The sequence below is a fragment of the Saccopteryx leptura genome, chromosome 12 (assembly GCF_036850995.1).
Source record: "Saccopteryx leptura isolate mSacLep1 chromosome 12, mSacLep1_pri_phased_curated, whole genome shotgun sequence".
NCBI classification, from domain to species: domain Eukaryota; kingdom Metazoa; phylum Chordata; class Mammalia; order Chiroptera; family Emballonuridae; genus Saccopteryx; species Saccopteryx leptura.
Window position 1 is genome coordinate 29,937,807 of NC_089514.1, and position 19,850 is coordinate 29,957,656.

Consider the following 19,850-nt stretch of genomic DNA (forward strand, 5'->3'; position numbering starts at 1 on the left):
AATCCTAATGACAGCATGTATGTTTGTACATACACATACATATATGTATTTATGCACAAATAAGAAACATACTGATTAGCAGGTTACTGAAAATGGAGGCTGACAGGCTAGATTCAAGGGCCTTTGAACATTTGTAATCATTTCCTTAGCAAGAGTTATATCAACTTTAATTCATATTTTAAAAGTCCCAGACTGATCTAATATCAATAGACCTGAGCTCTGGATGAACTAAGCCTAAAAACACAGTTTTTGAAATACTATAGATCACATTTCAATGAGCCTTCATATATATGCTCAAAGCAGGAGTAAGCAAAAGTGAAACATTTTTTTTACATATAGGAGCCAAGAACTTCACAGATACAAATACTTTTTGAAGTATAATATATAAAATGTCTGTTATTCGGCTCTCGACTCAAATATTATTTCCTCAGAGGTCTGCTTGGACACCCCCCGCACAGAAATTTTACCTTCCTAACAACATTTGCAGAATTATCTTATTCATTCGTGTATGAACTTGTTTTATTGTCTAGCTGGAGAATTAAGGCTCTGAGAACAGGAATCCTGTATGTCTTGCTTGCCACTGTATTTCTAGTAGATGCTGGGAACAATTTAAATAGAAAATTAGTTAAACAAATTATTTTCTCAGTATATATGATAGATCAAAATACACCAACAAATAGAAAAGCAATCTTCTCTACACACACACACACACACACACACACACTACACACACCCCTAGACTATAGAATAGGTGTATCTAATTTTTTTAAGGTACATTATTCAAGATCTGAGGTAGAATATTTTCTTACTTAAAAAAGAAGTAATACATATTGCAGTAAAATTACTTAAGCCTACTCAAAGTAAAGAACTTTGATAGGGAAACAATTTAAATTAGTATTTTTGGTGTAATAACCCCCAAACCCTTAAAACAAGATTTCTCCCACAATTTTTACATAGTTAAAAATAATCAGATAAAACAACTTTAAACATGGTAATTTATTTTACGCAATTGTTTAAATCCATTGTTCAAAAATGTTCAAAAGGCACTTTAAAAAACATTTAAAAATACATTTTTCTAACTTACCAGTGATCACTTAAAATAAGCAAGTCACCAGACATTTTAAAACCATTCATGATACTATTACCTTATATAATTTTTAAATTCCAAAACACAAATATTCACTCTGTAATAGAGCACACTGCTTAGCAGTAAGATTAGTTTCCTTCTAACAATATACTTTCTGTGAATTATTAACTTGCAGTGCCCTGCAAAGTTATTTAAATTTAACTGATAAAAACTGAAAACGAGACATAAATGAGTTGAAATAGAGCACTAGTTTTAGGTTGGTTTCTCTAGAGAATTTGTAAAGTTTATTCTAATCTGTATTAAAATTTCTATTTCAACTTCAATATATAAACATAAGTAAAATTTTAAAACCAAGAGCTAAATTTAGCATAAATTAAACCACAGGTTATCCCCCCAATTCACTGAGTATGTTTCTGCCGGGCCTACTATAGAGAAGTAGAGAAATGAGTCAAATGAGGTTTTTTTGTTTGTTGTGAGAAAAGTAATGGGGTGGTGGTGGAATCCAAAATAACTTTTTTTCACTTAATAATTATACATCCAGAATTAGTTTAAAATTGTCAACTTAGAGTACGTTTCCTGAGAACCAACAGGCATTATTCTTAGACAGATTTTTTACTTCTAAACTCACAGGGAAACAAAATTAATAGGTATAAAATTATCAGTAAGTGATACCAGTTCTGATCATCACTAATAGCCAAATTAACTTGTGAAGGAAGCATTAAAAGTAGTTAAGAGTATGGAAATTAGTTATAAAGGAAACAAAGAGCAATCAATACAAAGAATTAGAAATTGTCAAAGATATTAATACTCTAAATAAACTAAAAATTTAAATGAACAATAGACTTGGTGTAATGAATCAATTTGTAAGATATTTTGATAGGCTCAAGAGAGTGAAAAATTTATACTCAAGTAACAATTATGGAAATAACCAGTTAGTAAATTTAATGCCTAAATCCAATTGCCATATTTCAAAAACTTTTCAAAACTGGTCAGTGATTTATTTTCAAATCTTCTTACAGTAATAAAAACTCTTCTGAAATTTAAGGTATTTGAAAACAATTTAACTCTGGGACAGCAATCTGCTTTGCATCATCTATGAACTTTCCAATTAAAAATGAAAGTATTATGTTATGGAGAACATAAAATAGCAAAAGCCTTATGTTTTGAGACATTAAAATCATTTATACAAGTGACATCTTAATTTAAAAAGATGTCAGTATCATCATGAAAATCTGGTTTTATGTCCTCCATCAAATACTTGAAATTTTTACTTTCTAAAGTCACATAGGACAGTTACCTGATTCTTGAAAGTGATGACACTTTGATAGTATGAATTAGCAAAAGAAAACCATTCTACATATTGTAAAATAGTAACTTGCTATCTCTACTTAAAATTTTTATTAACAATTGTGGACATTTCTGATGACACTCATTTAGGTACACTTTTAATGAATTAGTATGTACTTACTCAATGAACTCTTCCTGCCCCAATGTGGAATTTTTAAGCTTGAAGAATTATAGATTTTACTGTGTGGGCCCTGATATTAGTCACTCCGAAGAGCTAAAGAATTTTGCCAAAATAAATGATCCACAGACTCTTTAAATCATCTTCAAAGTCTTTTACATTTACATTTAATATCGTGTAATCCTGGACTACACTTATTTAAAACATGCTTTATCGAAATCTTTGAAAGATACCTTACTTGTGCAGCAGTAATCCTTAGCATGTTCCAAAGATCATACGGATCAGAATCACCTAGATCTTAAAGTAAGGGTTCTCAACCTAGCATGATTAAGACTCACCTGGAGGGCTTACTTATAAGTAACATAACCTCCGGCCTCCAGCCCTACACTTTCTGGTTCAGTGGGTCTGAGGTGCGGCTCAGGAGAGATGGCATTTCCAGGTTCCCAAGTGATACTGGTACTGCTTGCTGGTTTAGACTACCCATTGAGAACCACAATGAACAGTGCTGGGCCCCATGCTAGACTCAGAATTTCTAGGTTTGAGGCCTTAAAATCTGCATTTTAACAAACTCCCAGGCAAGAGCATAAAAACCACAATTTGAGAAGCATTATAATAAAATGGTTATTTTACTATTACTGGCCAATGCATGAGATGTCACATGTCAGTAAGTAAAAATGGTAATAATGCTAAATGACTAAACTGGGCAGACACAGTACAAAGAACACATAGGCTTTGTGTAAAAATCCCAGCTCTGTTACTTATTAGGTTTGTGACAGTGGAATAGTTTAATTCTGAGCCTCAGTTTTCTCATTTATAATGAGAATAACACCCAACTTGTGAGGATTAGCACTAATGTACACAGAGTATCTAAGCACAGTTCTTGGCATACAGTTTACACTAGATAAAAACTAGCTATTACTTATAAGAAATGTACAAAATTATTTCCTTCAATATCTGACTTGATTAAAGCAGATTTTTCGTTGATTTAAAACAAATATTTACACTCCAAGTTAACAGAGTAAAACCTCATATTTACTGCTCCATACTCTGGGCCAGACAGTGTTCTAAAAGCCATACGTATATTCACTCATTTAATCCTCATAAAATTCCTGTGAGGTAGGTAGTATTATTGTCCCTAATTTACAGATGAAGAAACTGAGGCACAGAGATTAAGTAAATTGCTCAAGGTTACAAAACTAGTAAGTGATAAAGCAAGCATTTGAAATCAGGCAGTCTGACTCCAGATCCCAGGATTTATCACAATGTTAATTTCCTATGAGTATATTTTAAAGGTTTTTGGATGTTTATGATAAATCATTTATAACTTCTAGTACCAAAAAGTAGCAAATATGGACTCAAATAAATTCATATCCACACCAAGTTGAAGAGCCGTTCAAAGAATAGAATGAATGCCTTGGAATTTTGGCAGATGATACAGCCATGAAAACAATAACAATTTAATAGGTAAAAACTGGTGTGAGTTTTCACTATATGGACAGAGTATCTATAACTGGCCACTAAGATGAACATCCTCTCAAATATACCATCCAAAGAGGTCATGGTTTTGACATGTTTTGGCACAATAAATACAAATTATTTAGCTAAGCAGCAGAGTCAATGGTGTGACTGCCATGTAAAATTAGCATAATGATAAACATCAGAAATATAAATCATTTGTAACATTTAAAATTATCTTACAGAAAGTCTGTTAAATATTATGATACACTCATAATATTGCTAAGATAACAAAAATTTTTTAAAAATTTCCTTAAAGAAATTCTTTAAATAGAGGGTCACTCAAATTAGAATAAAACATCTATGAATGTCTTCTTGATGACAGTCTTGAATGGGAATTCTGCACAGAATTATCTACCAGTTGGTAAAACAATCATCCCCAAATAGATAGTGTGGCAAAAGTAGATTTATAGTTGTGAGTACATGAGACACAGCGCCTATTCTTGTATTAATTACTATATTTTCCATAAAAACAACTGTAAACCTACTTTTGCCCCACTTTGTATACAGTAAGTCAGCATCAAAATTCAGATGTTATTCATAAATAAAGTATTTGGTCTTTTAATATCAGATATATTTCAGCTTGTTTAAGCACTTTGTATTTTCTAATGTTTTTTAACTCTGGTCAAAATCTTGTATTCAAATTATTTTGCCAGTGTAACTAATAACCGACCACTACACGTCCTAAAAATGAATTTCAAAACTGCTTTAAACAAGTTATGAAAGGCACAAACAAGTTCTCATCTCTCAACAGGATAAGAATGAAAGGAACTGTAATTATGTAGCTGGGAAGAGTTTTAAATAATCAATTAAAAATGCTGCTTAGTAATTCCTGAGAGTGGCACTAATAAAAGCATTCCCCTCCCCCCAAAGTATTAAATTTACAATTTATTAGTTACCCATAATTAACAATGGGTAAGTATGGGAACAAAACATTTAAAAATCCCTGTTTATCGAATGCTATTACTGCTTTGAGTAAATAAATACTAACTGTTGAAAATGGTATCCATGAATGATTAAACATAATTAGAAGAGACAACAGGGACTCGGTATAACTTGGAGACATTACGGGTTCGGTTTCAGACCACCACAATAAAGCAAGCCTCGCCATAAAGCGAGTCGTCATCTTTTTGCTTGTAGAGGGTCTTGCCTTCAATTTGTAAAAAAGTTCAACATCTGTGAAATGCAATAAAGCAAAGCACAATAAAACGAGGTATGCCTGTAAAAGACTGACTATTAATTACAACCAAGTATGTGTATATTATAGTCAAGGCCCATGATCATTTCAAAATGTGGTTTTATTAATGCATGTTAGGACCAGTGCCATTCTATTCTACCTTCTTCTGAAAGAAATATTGCCAATTTTAAATAGTCACATCAAAATTTTGATTAGCCAAAAACTGCACATGGGTGTGGGTGTGCGTGCGTGTGCGCATGCGCACACGCACACACGTGGAGAAGGCGGGTTCATTTATACCATACTGCAATCATAAACTCATGTCCTGAGTTTATAAACAACACTGAACAACAATACCTTCTACAACTTTAAGGCAGATCTGTTTAGCATCATGTGTATGTTACTAATATGGTACAGTGTAGTTTTAACAAATTGAACTGTTTTACCTTCCCAGTGAAAATAATACATGTGGTCAAGAACAAGCAACAAAATCTCTTTTCTAGCCTCTGCCTGGCCAACATTACAAAAACACAAGTTTTTCATATATATAATATATATATATTATATATATATTACTGTATCAAAACACATTTTAACAGACTTCACAGCTCATTAAAGCTCCAGTTTCCAGTCATTCATATGAAAGATTTCTACTGTGGAATGTCCACGTAGAAAGAATTCTTCACTGGGAGTCCAGTGTTCTGTGTCAGAAATGCAGAAGTTCTTCAGTGCAATGGTAGACATTTCACCTCTCTTCATTTATCTCTTTCTTTCAGGGTTTTCCAATTTTACTTTTGGGTCTTCATTTTTGTATGCTTGACTTATGTCCTTTAGTATATTCTCAGGTAAGGCAGGTTGATATCTGTATAAATATCCATATGGACGAAGATGATAAACGAGGTATTCTAACTCATACATAGTTGTAGGATCAACATAGTGAAAGGAAACTGCAAGATCCGAACAGCAACCAGGACCCTAAAAAAGTAGTGGAAACAGGCATTATTAATAAGTAGCACATTGTTAAAATACAGTATGTACATAGTGGTCAAGGAAACACTAACTTTAACAGAATTCAATAATTAAAGCTGGCAAGGTTTAAAGAGGCACCTAATTTATTAGACCTGTGGAAGAAAGAAGTTTTTAAGAGATCCTAATGATTTAAAAACCAAACATGAAATTGCTCAAGTATTTCTAACTGAAATAACATTCTCTCACACTCTAACAGTGGTTTAGCCCAAACAATGGAGCATTTAATGACTAGAAAGTCTTGTCCATGATGTGTCTGCAATCTAATACTTCACCTACACATTGACTGAAACAAAATAGTATTTAAGAGAGAAATTTCTAAGCCAAACCTAGGTTTGAATTCAAATTCTGCCTACTAGCATACGACATTGGGCAACTTACTGAATCTCATAAGCTTCAATTTCTCCATATGCAAAAGACGGTTAAAGGACCTAATGTGTATAAAATGCTTGACAGTATGATTTGCCTACAGTAAATGCTCAAGAAATGTCAGTGATTATTGAAAGAACGGTCACATTCAGGTGGTCCTCAGTTAAGTCCAGAGTTAAACCTTTGTTCACTTATATTGATATAATTCTCATACATTCCTAATACAGTTGGCATGAGCCCAAGTTTAAAACAAATGAAAATACAATGAATAGGAATGAAAAAGCATGAAAATAAAGAAAACAGAAATTTAAAAAACCAAAAACAACAAAAAACACCTGGTCACAGAATTAAACCGTCACAAGGTCATTTTGGGATCAGAACTGGTATCTGGAGAATGTTTCATCCATGTGAGCCCAACAAAACTTAGATTCCATCAGATGTCTTTGCAAGGACCCAGGTAGACAGATACTCTGACAAGTTTCCAGAGAGGATTCATAATGATCTATAAACTTGAACATTTAATAATTCAGGTTTAGAAGTATGTAGCTTACAATGCAGTAAAAATTATCAAGAAATTGTCCATTATATTTTCTCTGACCTGATTCTTAACTTTCCCTTTGAAACAAATATTGTGGAATCTTGGACAACTATGTAGACACTGAAATACTACCTGCTCCCTACTTTTTATACCCTTAGGGAATATAACAAAAACAAATATGAAAAGTAAACATGTAAGTTAACTTGTGGTTATCTAAACTAGCTGTCCAATAGGTATATGTGAACTACATATGTAGTCTAATATCTGCTAGTAGCTACATTTAAAAAGTAAAAAGAAATAGATGAAATTAATTTGAAGGCATTTTACTTAATCAAATAAATCTATATTTTTTCAATATGTAATTAATAGTTTAAAAATTATTAATGAAATCATTCTTTATAGTTGGGCTAAGACCTTGAAATCAGGTGTGAATTTTATACTTAAAGCACATCTCAATGTGGACTTGCCACATTTCAAGTGCTCAATAATTAATGAGCTTAGTGGCCACTGTACTAGCTAGTGCATATTAAACTAAAAAACTAAAACAATAGCTTACTTTTAAATTGCTGATCCTCTTTGGAAGCAATTTTATTTGACTCTGAAATATTGTAATATTTTCTAGTAAGATTTATTGCATTAATTATGTTACACACTATTGTATTATTTCTCTTACTGGATGGCCAGCACACTGTTATTATTAAGCATTATAAGAAATAAAAGGTAATAAAACAGCTACAATTAACAATAAAATAGCTCTTTGCATATGATTATGGTTTCCTCAAAAATTCAAGAGTCAAGAAAAAAAATCATTTGAAATAAATACAAGAACACAGCCAAATTTTAAAGATGCTTTAAAAAACCAGAAGCTTGCATATATGCCAGTAAAGTTCTAGAAAGAGCCTAAGTAGACTAGTAACAAAAAAATTTAAATACCTAGGGAAATACTGAATACTTAAGAAGAAATAAAGTTCTGAAGAAAAATATAAAATTTCAGTAGGGGACCTAACAGGCAACTTAAAAAATCCTGGGCAAAAATGTTCACTGTCCCTAAATTAATAAATTTATATGCAAGAATAAAGACAAGAATTTCCAAAACAGTTTGGAAGTAGGGAATAGAACTGAAATCCAGATATGGGTCATACTCTTTAAGTCAGTGGTCGGCAAACTCATTAGTCAACAGAGCCAAATATCAACAGTACAACGATTGAAGTTTCTTTTGAGAGCCAAATTTTTTAAACTTAAACTATATAGGTAGGTACATTGTTATTCACTTAATTAAGGTACTCCTAAGCTAGCCAAAGAGCCACACTCAAGGGGCCAAAGAGTTGCATGTGGCTCGCAATCCGCGGTTTGCCGACCACTGCTCTAAGTAATGCTATAGTGTATGATAAAGAAGGTATATGCTTTAAATCAGTAATGAAAGTTAGACTCAATTAATAATTAGTTAACAATTAGAAAAAATTAGGCACTCTCTAGCTTACCATATGCCAGTAAATTTCAGATGAATTAATGTAAATAAAACTGAAGAACTAAGAGAGTAAGTCATATTTTGATCATTTCTAACTTATGAAAAAGGCAATTTAACATGTAGAATACATTTATAATTTATATTTATATATGTACACACACATATACATGTACACACACATCTATTTTAAAACCACTGTATTGTGACTGCCAGTTCTCTGGTGAAAAGTCTATTCCGAGGAAACAAACTGACTTATAGGGAAGTGAGAAGATGGTATGAAAAGGGAACTGTATAAAGAGAAAGTTCTGAACAATAAACTTAATATAACTCTTTGGTCAACTAGAATATCTTATCCTGACTTGCTATATAAAATTTTTCTATACTGTAGTTTTAGTGATAACTACAGAGAATGTATATATGAGGTTTAAGATGGCTTTGAAAATAGCTAACTCAAGGCCCTAGCTGGTGGCTCAGTGTAGAGCGTCGGCTTGGCATGCGGATGTCCTAGGTTTGATTCCAGGTCAGGGCACACAGGAGAAGTGACCATCTGCTTTACTCCCTCTCCCCTTCTCCCTTCTCTCCCTCTTTCCCTCCCACAGCCAATGGCTCAATAGCCTTGAGTGTAGCCCCAGGTGCTGAGGATCGCTCCACTGAAGTGCATCAGCCTTAGGCACTAAAAATAGCTCAGTACTTGAGCACTGGCCCCAAGTGGGGCTGCCAGGTGAATCCCAGTCAAGGAGCATGCAGGAGTCTGCCTCACTATCTCTCCCCCTCACCTAAAAATGAAAATTAAAAAAAAAGTTAACTCAGGGAAAACAAAATGTATTAAACAATGGATGAATAACAATAGAAGTTTGATTTCACATTGGGTTTATATAGAACCTCCTAAGAGAGAAGAGGCAACATTAGAAACTTGGGTCAGTTTTGGTACTACCAAGTCTATTTTATAGTCTTCAATATAACTGAATAATTTTTTATAGAAAAAACATAAATTCTGTCATCCATTTTAAAAACTGCTACAATTTAAATAAATGCACTATAGAAATATTTATTTTGTTCATACAAAGCATATTGTTAGGTGGTAGGAATTCCCACCTATTTGTAGATAGGAATTGTGGGCAGTACTCTTAAAGTGAAAGAAGGATATTTTACTGGTTACAAAATAATGACAATTATGATGCTCCTTTACTCTTGTATGTATCCAGTATCAGGTACTTTTGGTAAAATTTTATGCATTTAGGTGAATTTGTTCCATTCATTTATAATGATCCTGAGTTTGGATACCCTTTGTATGCAAAGGAGTGCAGAATTAAGATGGAAAGAGGTCAAGTAATCTTGGAAAGATAAGAATATACTAAGAAAAGTTTCCATCAAAAAAGCATCCAAAGTTGTACCTCACCACAACAAAACAAAAAGACTATCAAAAGGCAGGCTTGGGAATGCATCTGTTTTATAGTCTAGGAAACTGTTGCAGATACAATAGCAATAAAATGCCAGCTTAAGGTTTCAAACAGCCTCACTCCACAGAACTGACCTTTAAAATGTTTATTAAAGCGGAGTTTTATCCCCACAGAATATTAATTTTAGCATGCCCTCCCATTCGTACCCTTCTGGGGCACATATCCCATTACTCAGAGCAGAGAGCTCAGGACGGAAGTAAGAGCCTTTAGCCATCAATGGTTTGCAGTGCTGCTTAAACTACTTATCAGGAGAGGCAAGTCATCTGATTTTCCTGAGCCTCAGTTTGTCACTATTAAAATCAGAATTACTGTAAGGATTAGCTATTGATCTGTTTTAAGTATCAAGAACACTCTGGTGGGTGAAAGCAGTTGTAGTAGTTTGCTTCATAGTGTCCTTTTAAAGCTGATTACCAGTGACTCTGACCTTTGGGGCCAGATAATTCTTTGTTGTTGGGGGCTGTACTGGGCATTGTGGAATGTTAGCATTTAGTGGGTTTACAATCTTGTGGGTCTCCACCCACAAATACCAGTAGCAACCTCTCAGTTAACAACCAAAAATGCTGCCAGATTTGCTAAATGTCCTCTGGGTAGAAAAAAAAAAAGCCCCTGACAGTGCTGACTTGTGAAGAGCAGGACAGAAGTATGTTATCTGTATTTTGGAGCCACTGAAAAGAAGGCATAGAGTCCTAGTAACTTGCCTAACGGCATTATTAATAACAGAACTGAGTCTAAAAGCTGGGTTTCGTGATTCCTGGTTTCTTTCAGTCCTTCACTGCTTCAATGCTTATAATAATGAAAAACTGGTAACAACCTTTTATCAGCAGGAGAATGGATAAATATAGTACATTCATGTATTACATCAGCAATAACCAATTAACCTTTTTCATCTCATGGTACACAAACTAATTACTAAAATTCTGTGGCACACCAAAGAAAATTTTTTTTGCCAATCTGACAAAAAAAAAATAGGTATAATTTTGATCCATTCACACCAGATGGCTATCATTGTGTAGGCTGTTTTCACTTTTTATTTGACAATAGAAGGGAAAGGAGGTCAGTGCCCCTGACCAAACAGTCGGGTACTGCATGTTATAAAAATTCTTGTGGCAGATGGGTTGAAAATCGCTTTTAGATCATTACACAGCAGTCTAATAAAACAGATACATAATGTTGATAAGTTTTACTGTTGTGTGAAGGCAAATGTAAAAAGATACATATGGTATAATCCCATTTATTTAAAAATATGTAAACCAATACTATATATTATTTATGGATACATAGACATGTAAAAAATATAAAAGCAAGCATGGCAAAGATAAATACTAAATTCATGATAGTGGTTATCTGAAAGAAGAGGTAGGAGAAATGGATTGGGGAGGATACGCAGGCCTCAACTATATCAATATTTTATTTTTTTATCTGAAGCAAAGGTAGCAAAAGATTAATATTTGATAAAGCTGATTTGTGGGTATAAGATATTATATTCTTCTCAAATATTTGTGCATCTGGAAAAGTTTAATAAAATAATGCACTTCAGACAAAGTTCTCAAGAACGTAAGTTAAGCTGTCAAGAGCTGAGGCTGTCAGGTGCTCAGTGTGTGACAGGTACAGTGCAGCACCGTAATTACACCTGGGTGAGACGGGAGCATGCCCATTTTGCAAATGAGGAAACTGATACTAGGAAGTTAGGCAAATTCTGTCCACCCAAGGTCATCCAACTATTAAACTGGAGAGGAGGATTCAAACGTAGGTATTCAATATTTCGGAACCTCCAAGTCTTGTGATGCATTGTTGTTCCTTAGTCACCCAAACTAGAGAACCCCACTCCACGCTGAGTTACTCCCCGTTCCCTTTCCTGGCTTTTTCTTCAGGGCACTTTCCACAACCTAGAATCCTATTAATCTTAATTAGTCTGTCTGTTTATTTTATGTCTTCTCATCTAGAATGTAAGGTTCATGAGAACTGGAAGTTGGCCATATTCACAGCTACCGTCTCAGCGCCTGACACACAGTATTATCAATAGTCGTTGAATGACTGCTACTGCCGACACTCTTATTCTCACTTACTTTGTTAAACTGTCACTCTATGTAAAAAGACTAAAGGAGATTCTTATCAGTGGTACTAAAGAAACATATACATATCAGCTAGTTTTCTTTTTAATTTATTGATTTTTAATTTTTGGTTGTTGTTGGCCATTTTGTTTATTAGTCTCCTAACAGAGGCCAAGCAAACAGGCAGGGCTCCCAAGCCCCTCAGCATTCCAGGCTCACTTGGACTCTTAGGCCCCCACAAGCAAAACAGCACTCCCCCCCCCAAAAAAAAAAAAAATACAAAAAAAAAAAAAGGTGAGAAAAAAAACAGCACTCCCCAGGCAGAGCCAAAAATCTCAGGACTCCTATGCCCTGCAACACTCCCTCCCTCTGAATTCTCCAGCAAAACAGGCCGAGGGGAAAAAACCCTTCTCCAACAAGCAATAGCAAACCACCGCCCCGTCCAAGCAGGAAGGCAATCCACAATCTGCAATCTGCTCCGAGGGCTGGCACTGCTGCAGGACAGCAACACCTCTGAGCATTGACACTCAAATAACTTATAATAAGAGGAAAAAGAGAATTTTATTAAGCTGGCAGAGCACGCAGGAGACACGTGCTCCAATTTACTGATTTTTAATTTTATTTATTTATTTATTTTGTCACAGTGACAGAGAGAGTCAGAGGGACAGACAGGAAGGGAGAGATGAGAAGCATCAATTCTTCATTGCAGTACCTTAGTTGTTCATTGCTTGCTTTCTCATATGTGCCTTGACCGAGGGGGGGTGTTGGCTACAGCAGACTGAGTGATCCTTTACTCGAGCCAACAACCTTGCTCAAGCCAGCGACCTTGGGTTTTGCTCAAACCAGATGACCCACGCTCAAGCTGGTGACCTCAGGGTCTCGAACCTGGGTCCACTGCATCCCAGTCTGATTCTCTATCCACTGCGCCACCGCCCCGGTCAGGCTCAGCTAGTTTTTTTAAGTACATAAAAGTCAATCTAAGTGTTAGTGTAGGTAACTAAACATTAGTAAGGGAAGGAAGCAGAGAGAATCAGACACTGAGCATAATAAACTAGGGAAGAGAGAATCAAATATTAAGATTAATAAAACTGGAAAGCCTGCTTTAATAGGAAGTTACAGCATTTCTGTTGGGCAGATGAAATATATTATGCTCACTTTGTTAAAGATGGCGCTGCCCACATGGAAGCCCGTCACCCAGGTGATTGCTTTGGGATGGGCATGATTGTATTAATGTGTGTTGGGAGAGGGCTTTCGTGCCAAAAGGTTTTAAAGTGAAGAGAGATCACATTGTTTGAGGGGAGAGTGATTACGTTCTAGGAGGAACCCATGCTAGAGGAGAGCAGAGTAAGGCACGTGGAGGAGAGGAGAGGCAGCCAAGATGGAGGAATGCTGAAGAAGCCAGTTAGCGCAGAGTTTGTGTAGAGAGAAGGAGATGGGGAACACAGGAGAATGAGGCTAGTGAGCTAGAAACCTTTGATTCTAGGAAATTCGGGTAAGTCAGTAGCTTTGTGGGTGCTGAATGAGTGGGTTTTGGAGCCCAGTGTGTGTTTTTACTTGCCCGCCAGGTGCAAGCTAGGATTAAAGATAATGGCCCACCAGTTTGTGGCTCCGTTGTTTCATTACTGTCTGTCCGAATCTAATGCAAACCTGCATGGGCCAGGTGACTGTGATGGTGGCCCTGGATACTGGTTTTACAATTCCATTTACTAAAAAGCTATAGCATTTACAAGCTCATTCACAAACCTTGGGGGATCCTAGCCTTGCCCCAGCTAAGGGGATTAACACTTCTCCCTCCCCCATGTAGGAAGGACCAGTTTTTCAATCTCCCCAGGGTACAACTGGTCCATCCCCATTATGAGGGGTGGTGCTTCTGTGCTTCCACTTTAAGGCAAGTATAGTGGGAGCCAGGATGCAGCCCATAGAAACCTGTCAGAAGAAGGATCTGATTGGTTAGCGAGAGGAACCTACGCAAGCCCAGTAAACATTAAGAAATTAGCTGGTTGGTTTAAAGAAAAGCTAGTCCTTCCCAGCCCAAACTATAGACACAGGCCTAAAAAAGTTTCTCTTCTTTTCCTCTCGCTTGCAAACATACACTTGCCCTGCTTATGAGTTCTCCAAGTAGCCACGTAGCGGGGCCAGCAGCCACATAGTGTTGGCCAGCAGCCTCGTAGCGGGGGCCAGCAGCCACGTAGCGGGGGCCAGCAGCCACGTAGTGTAGGCCAGCAGCCACATAGCGGGGGCCAGCAGCCACGTAGTGGGGGCCAGCAGCCACGTAGTGTAGGCCAGCAGCCATGTAGCGGGGGCCAGCAGCCACGTAGTGTTGGCCAGCAGCCACGTAGCGGGGGCCAGCAGCTACGTAGTGTAGGCCAGCAGCCACGCAGCGGGGGCCAGCAGCCACGCAGCGGGGGCCAGCAGCCACGTAGTGTAGGCCAGCAGCCACGTAGTGTAGGCCAGTAGCCACGCAGCGGGGGCCAGCAGCCACATAGCGGGGGCCAGCAGCCACATAGCGGGGGCCAACAGCCACACGGTCTCCCAAGTACAGACTCTGAATGTGGCTGGTTACAGCAATGCAGCACCTGGACCAGACCTGACATGGACGGAACCACGGCACAGAATATCTGGCACTGATCTTGTACTAGGCCTGATGAAGAACAGACTTGACCTTTCTCTTGGTGGGAAAAAGACAGAGATTAGACACTGGAAACGTGTAGGCAGCCTTCCATTTTCACCCCAAATAAATCTAACCACAAAAGCTTCACTCCCCCCACAAACAAGTCCCATGAAATACCTTTCCTATGACTTCATAAAATAACACCATTTCTATCTGCAATATAAGCATTTATATTGTAATAAAATTTCTAAACTTACCTCTAAAGAAGGATAATAGTTGTAATTCCAGTACCAAAATGTTTTAGGGAGATAACCCTTGATTAAGTGGTGTTCTGGCACAAAGGGATGAAAAGTTTCTTTTCCAGTGGTGTCTCTGGAATCTCCTGCTTCTACATTTACAATTTCCATGCATTTCCCCAGTGCTAAATCTTCGATGGAGGAACTATGTGTACATTTCTCTGTTTTAAATGCATCAACAAATCTCTTCAAGGCTTCTTTGCTCAGTACATATCCTGCTCCTCCACTCATGTAGCCCTGCTTTACATAGGGCTTGAATCTTCTCCCAAAGTAAATAGGTTCTTCAGGGCTGTGTTTTGAGAGAAGCCATCTCAAATTGTCTAGTATAACATACGTATCATCATCTGCTTTCATAAACCAATCGGCATCTTCTAGGTAGTGATCATGAACATACTGAAAAGCTTTAATTGTTTTCCAGTATAGCTGGTCTCTGCCTTCTCTGGTTTTTAATCCCACAGCAGGAAAGTCTTTATTTTCTTCTGAACTCATAAACAACACTTTATTACAGCGCTGGGCCCATGTAGCTTTCACATGTTTAGCCTTTTTCTCTAGATTCTGAGGACCTGTCATAACCCAGCAAAGAATTCTAACCTTCTGATAGAGGTTGTCAGCGATGTCTGTGTTCTCATCTATTAAACAAAAAAATTTAAAGTTATATTTACATATACATAAAATCTAAATAAATTCTGCTGAAGAAAGACATTTTCTTAAACAATTTCAAAGAATCAACCTCCTGACCCCACTTCTATTTACCTAGCTACCATTTGTGACTTAACTGAAAGAAAGCAAAACTCAACCTAGTATAACTGACATTCTGATTTATTGATTTCATGTCAATCTCATTCGGGAGATCACTGGAGCTAACAAGAGTTGTCACTATGAAAAAAAAAAAAAAAGAGTTGTCACTATGACTTAAATTCTTCCTAATTCCAACTGTAGCTCACTGACCACACAGATCAGCAAAACCTGGGAGTTTGTTAGAAACGTTAGCATCTCAGGTCCCACCCAGACCAACTGATCAGAATCTCATTTTATCAAATTATCCTGGTTATCTGGATGTATTTTAAGCACTGCCTTAGATAGTCTCCTTTTCATTTCATTCTACAGAGAAAGCTTCGCTGGTTCTTGATGGAACGTTGACAGGAGTTTGTCGTTGCTCTGAATAAACTGAAAGGCAGGGAAAGCACACTGCTGACGTGCAGGTCAGCTCACAGGAGTCCGCTGCTGAGAATTCTACAAGTGCCCTGAGATGTCCTTAAAGAGGCTTTCCCAACCACCCCAGTTGGATGAAGAGGCATTAATGCAGCGATGAAATTACTTCTAATAGAAATATACCTCATTATAAAATGCAAATCCACCTGTCAGAAAAGGAACAGATGAATAGGTAGAGGTAGTATTTCCAAGATCCTCTAGAGTAGTGTTTTTCAAAGTATGGTTTGCAAAGAAATGTATAAGGAGCTTACGCCAGAATATAAAGGAGCATGTTACTGTTTTAACTAAGGAAATCTTGCTTTCCCCTCCCCTCTCAAAAAAAGTCCTCAGCAGTGAGCTTTAATGCTTTACAGGGACCCTGGTACAAGCTCCTTGTCTGGGTGCAGAGAAGTAACAAACAATTCGCAGGCGGTCATTCCAGGACCACATTTTGACTGATACTGGTGCAGAGGAAGAGTCCAGATATAAGATTCTATATCGGTGCTTGGTGAAGGAACAATTTTTATTTCCACTAGAGATCTATACTTTTATAAACATGCTAAGAATGAAATACTGAAAAATAAAAATTTAAAAATATAAAATACAAGCCTCAATAAGTTTTTATATTTAGATTGAGACAAAATTACTATCACATTACCATAAAGTTTCTAACTGTTTAATCATGATTTCAATCCTTCTTTAGTGTGGACCAGCATGAGTCTTCAAAATCACACTCTGTGGAGCAATGCTCAGGTAGACTTCTCAGAACGCATGTCCTTAGAGTTAAGGTCAGTCGGTGAGTTACAAAAGCTCAATCCTGTGAAAAATTAACAACTGAAGACACAAATTTCTAGCTAACTAACTGAGAGGGAATAGAAAGCAAGGTTATATGCACGCTCCTCTGAGCATCAAGAATTCACAATCTCAAGATAGACAGAATTATTCTATTTCCAGAGAGCACTCATGGTTCTTACACTTGAGTGTAATCTCCTAGCTATAGAGACATACCAAATCCCACTCATTAATCAATCTGAAGTTAGTATATGCTAGCACAGACCATAAAAGGCGAGTAAGACGTATGTGCAAACCATTACTTGCCACATACTAAGAGATGCTGTAATTTAGGAGGTATGTACAAAGGATTTGATGTACTGTGGGAAAGACTGGCTGATAAATCCTACAGAGCAGTACAATAGGAACTTGGCTAGAACAAACAGGAAAGGGAGGTCTTTATAATACCAGTAAAAATAAGAGATAATGCAGAAAATAGGTCTTTCAATGAATAGATGCTCACCAGAAGGAAGGACAAAAGACATGGTGAAGTTTGGCTGCGTGCAGGCACATGGGTATAACTGAAGGCCTGAACTAGGGGTAATGCGTATGGATTGAGAGAAGAAGTCTGAAAAATGGTAAAGAAGGTAAACTGTTAGATTTAATTGACAAATGAGAATGACTGGTAAAGAAAGAAAAGCATCTACCATAACTTCATAGTTTCTGGCATAGGAAAATAGTAATGAGTTATATAAAATTAGGAATATAGGAGGCAGAGCAAGTTTCAGGGGTAAGAAGGAAAAGGAGTTCATTTGCACATGTCAAGTTTGAGAGGAACACACAACTTTTAGAATCCCCTACATTTTGTGGGCTATCGAACTTAACATATGTGCCTGCAGTAATGCCAACCTAGCACAGCCTACTAGTAGTAGAGGAGCCTCAATCCAATTGATGATTTCAAGACCCAGGGCAATGCTACAGAGTAAGTGCACAGAGATCAAACTGCTTCATGGTAACATCACTTGATCAGAGCTGAATCACTGTTATCCAAATATTCACACATCATAAAATAACATGCATGTGTTTGCTAGTTCACAAAACTCAACCAAAATTTGACACCTTGCCTAACAACCTCTGTATGGGAGATAGGAAAGAAGTAATCTACAGCCAGAAAGAGAAACAACTCTTAATGGGGACCCTCTACATCTTAGAATTCTAATTATTTTTCAAGTTGCTTCTATTATTTTTGTCAAACCAACTACAAAATTTGCAGAGACAGCCTGACCAGGCGGTGACGCAGTGGATAGAGTGTCGAACTGGGATGCGGACGACCCAGGTTCGAAACCCCGAGGTCACTAGCTTGAGCTCGGGCTCAACTGGCTTGAGCAAAAAAAAGCTCGCCAGCTTGAACCCAAGGTTGCTGGCTTGAGCAAGGGGTTACTCGGTCTGCTGAAGGCCCATGGTCAAGGCACATATGAGAAAGCAATCAATGAACAACTAAGGTGTTGCAACGAAAAACTGATGATTGATGCTTCTCATCTCTCTCCGTTTCTGTCTGTCTGTCCCTGTCTATCCCTCTCTCTGACTTTCTCTGTCCCTGTAAAAAAAATAATAATAAAATGTTAAAAAAAAATTTGCAGAGACAGCTGAATTGTGTTAATGCCTTCTTACAGAGTGTAGACCTGGTTGAAGATAAGGACAATGGGGAGAAATGGAAACTAAAAGTGTGGGATTGATGACATCACACTGGCAAAGAAGAGTCAAAGGAGAGAAAGCGGAAGAAAACCGACATTTAATGGGCACACAGAAGACTCAACCGAGAAAATCCAAATAGAGATCTGAAGCCAGTAGAAAACAAAGTTATTGTAACACATTCCTAGTTTTCTAATTCCCTAGTTCTTAATGCTTCTCAAAAGGAAAAAAAAGATTAGTGATATTCACTACTGATAAAAATATAAATTGAAATTTATATATACCTTTTGCATTTTCCTAAGAAAACATGACTAAGCAAAAACTAAGACCAAAACAACAGCAAAATCCAAAGACACAGATATAAACCATGATAACAAAATTAGACTAAATAAAAATTTTCAGAAACAAATCTAGTCTGAAAAGTTTTACCTTTCCCCAAATTATGGTTTCTAAACTGTTTCTACTAAAAAATGAATTCAAATTAGTATTTTACTACTTAAAAACACCTTGGTTTTAGCAATATCCTTCTTCTGAGGGAAAACAAGAACTGCCAAATATCTGGCATTAAGAATATTTTTATCAAACGATATTTTGTGATATAACAAAATCCATGTAACTTTTTCCAGTTCTTTCAATACTTATATAGATTGAAAAATACAGTTTATGTTTACTTCTTAATAAAGTCAACCATACCTTTGTGTTGGTTAGCATCTGCATTGAAGTTCATCTGTCCTTCTAGATGATTCTGTTCATTATCATCCGAATGCCGAGCATGAGGATCATTATGAAGAATCTGGGGCTGGGTGTCACCCTGGTCTCCCAACAAAATACTCAACAGCTGAGAACATAAAACAAATCCGATTGCTGATCCACACAGGAAGATTAAAAAATTCAGCCAAGATTTAGAGGCCATTTCCCGAAAGTGTATTTCTGTAAGAAAAAAATTAGCAGGATGTTATAAATTACAGAGCACTTTTTACCAAAAGTAAAGAGTCTGATTAACTTTTAACTGCACTGACAAGTTCATTCCATTCATATAAGAGAATATATCTAAGAGTGTTTAACTTTTATCTATGAGTTTATTCTTTGGCTGTTAAAACAGCACAAAATGGACAAGTCAAAATGAAAAATCA

General features: G+C 36.6%; 1 protein-coding gene across 2 annotated transcripts in view; it reads right to left on the reverse strand.

The window, feature by feature from the left end:
- Positions 1-977: 977 nt before the first annotated feature.
- Positions 978-19,850, reverse strand: part of C1GALT1 (core 1 synthase, glycoprotein-N-acetylgalactosamine 3-beta-galactosyltransferase 1) — a 36,000-nt gene continuing 17,127 nt past the window's right edge. For both annotated transcript variants that reach the window (XM_066353736.1, XM_066353737.1), the window contains exons 2-4: positions 19,411-19,647; positions 15,025-15,692; positions 978-6,219 (exon numbers count right to left, since the gene is read on the reverse strand). In XM_066353736.1, coding sequence (XP_066209833.1) covers positions 6,004-6,219; positions 15,025-15,692; positions 19,411-19,647 — 1,121 coding nt within the window. In that variant the 3' untranslated portion in view covers positions 978-6,003. The remainder of the gene's footprint in view (positions 6,220-15,024; positions 15,693-19,410; positions 19,648-19,850) is intronic.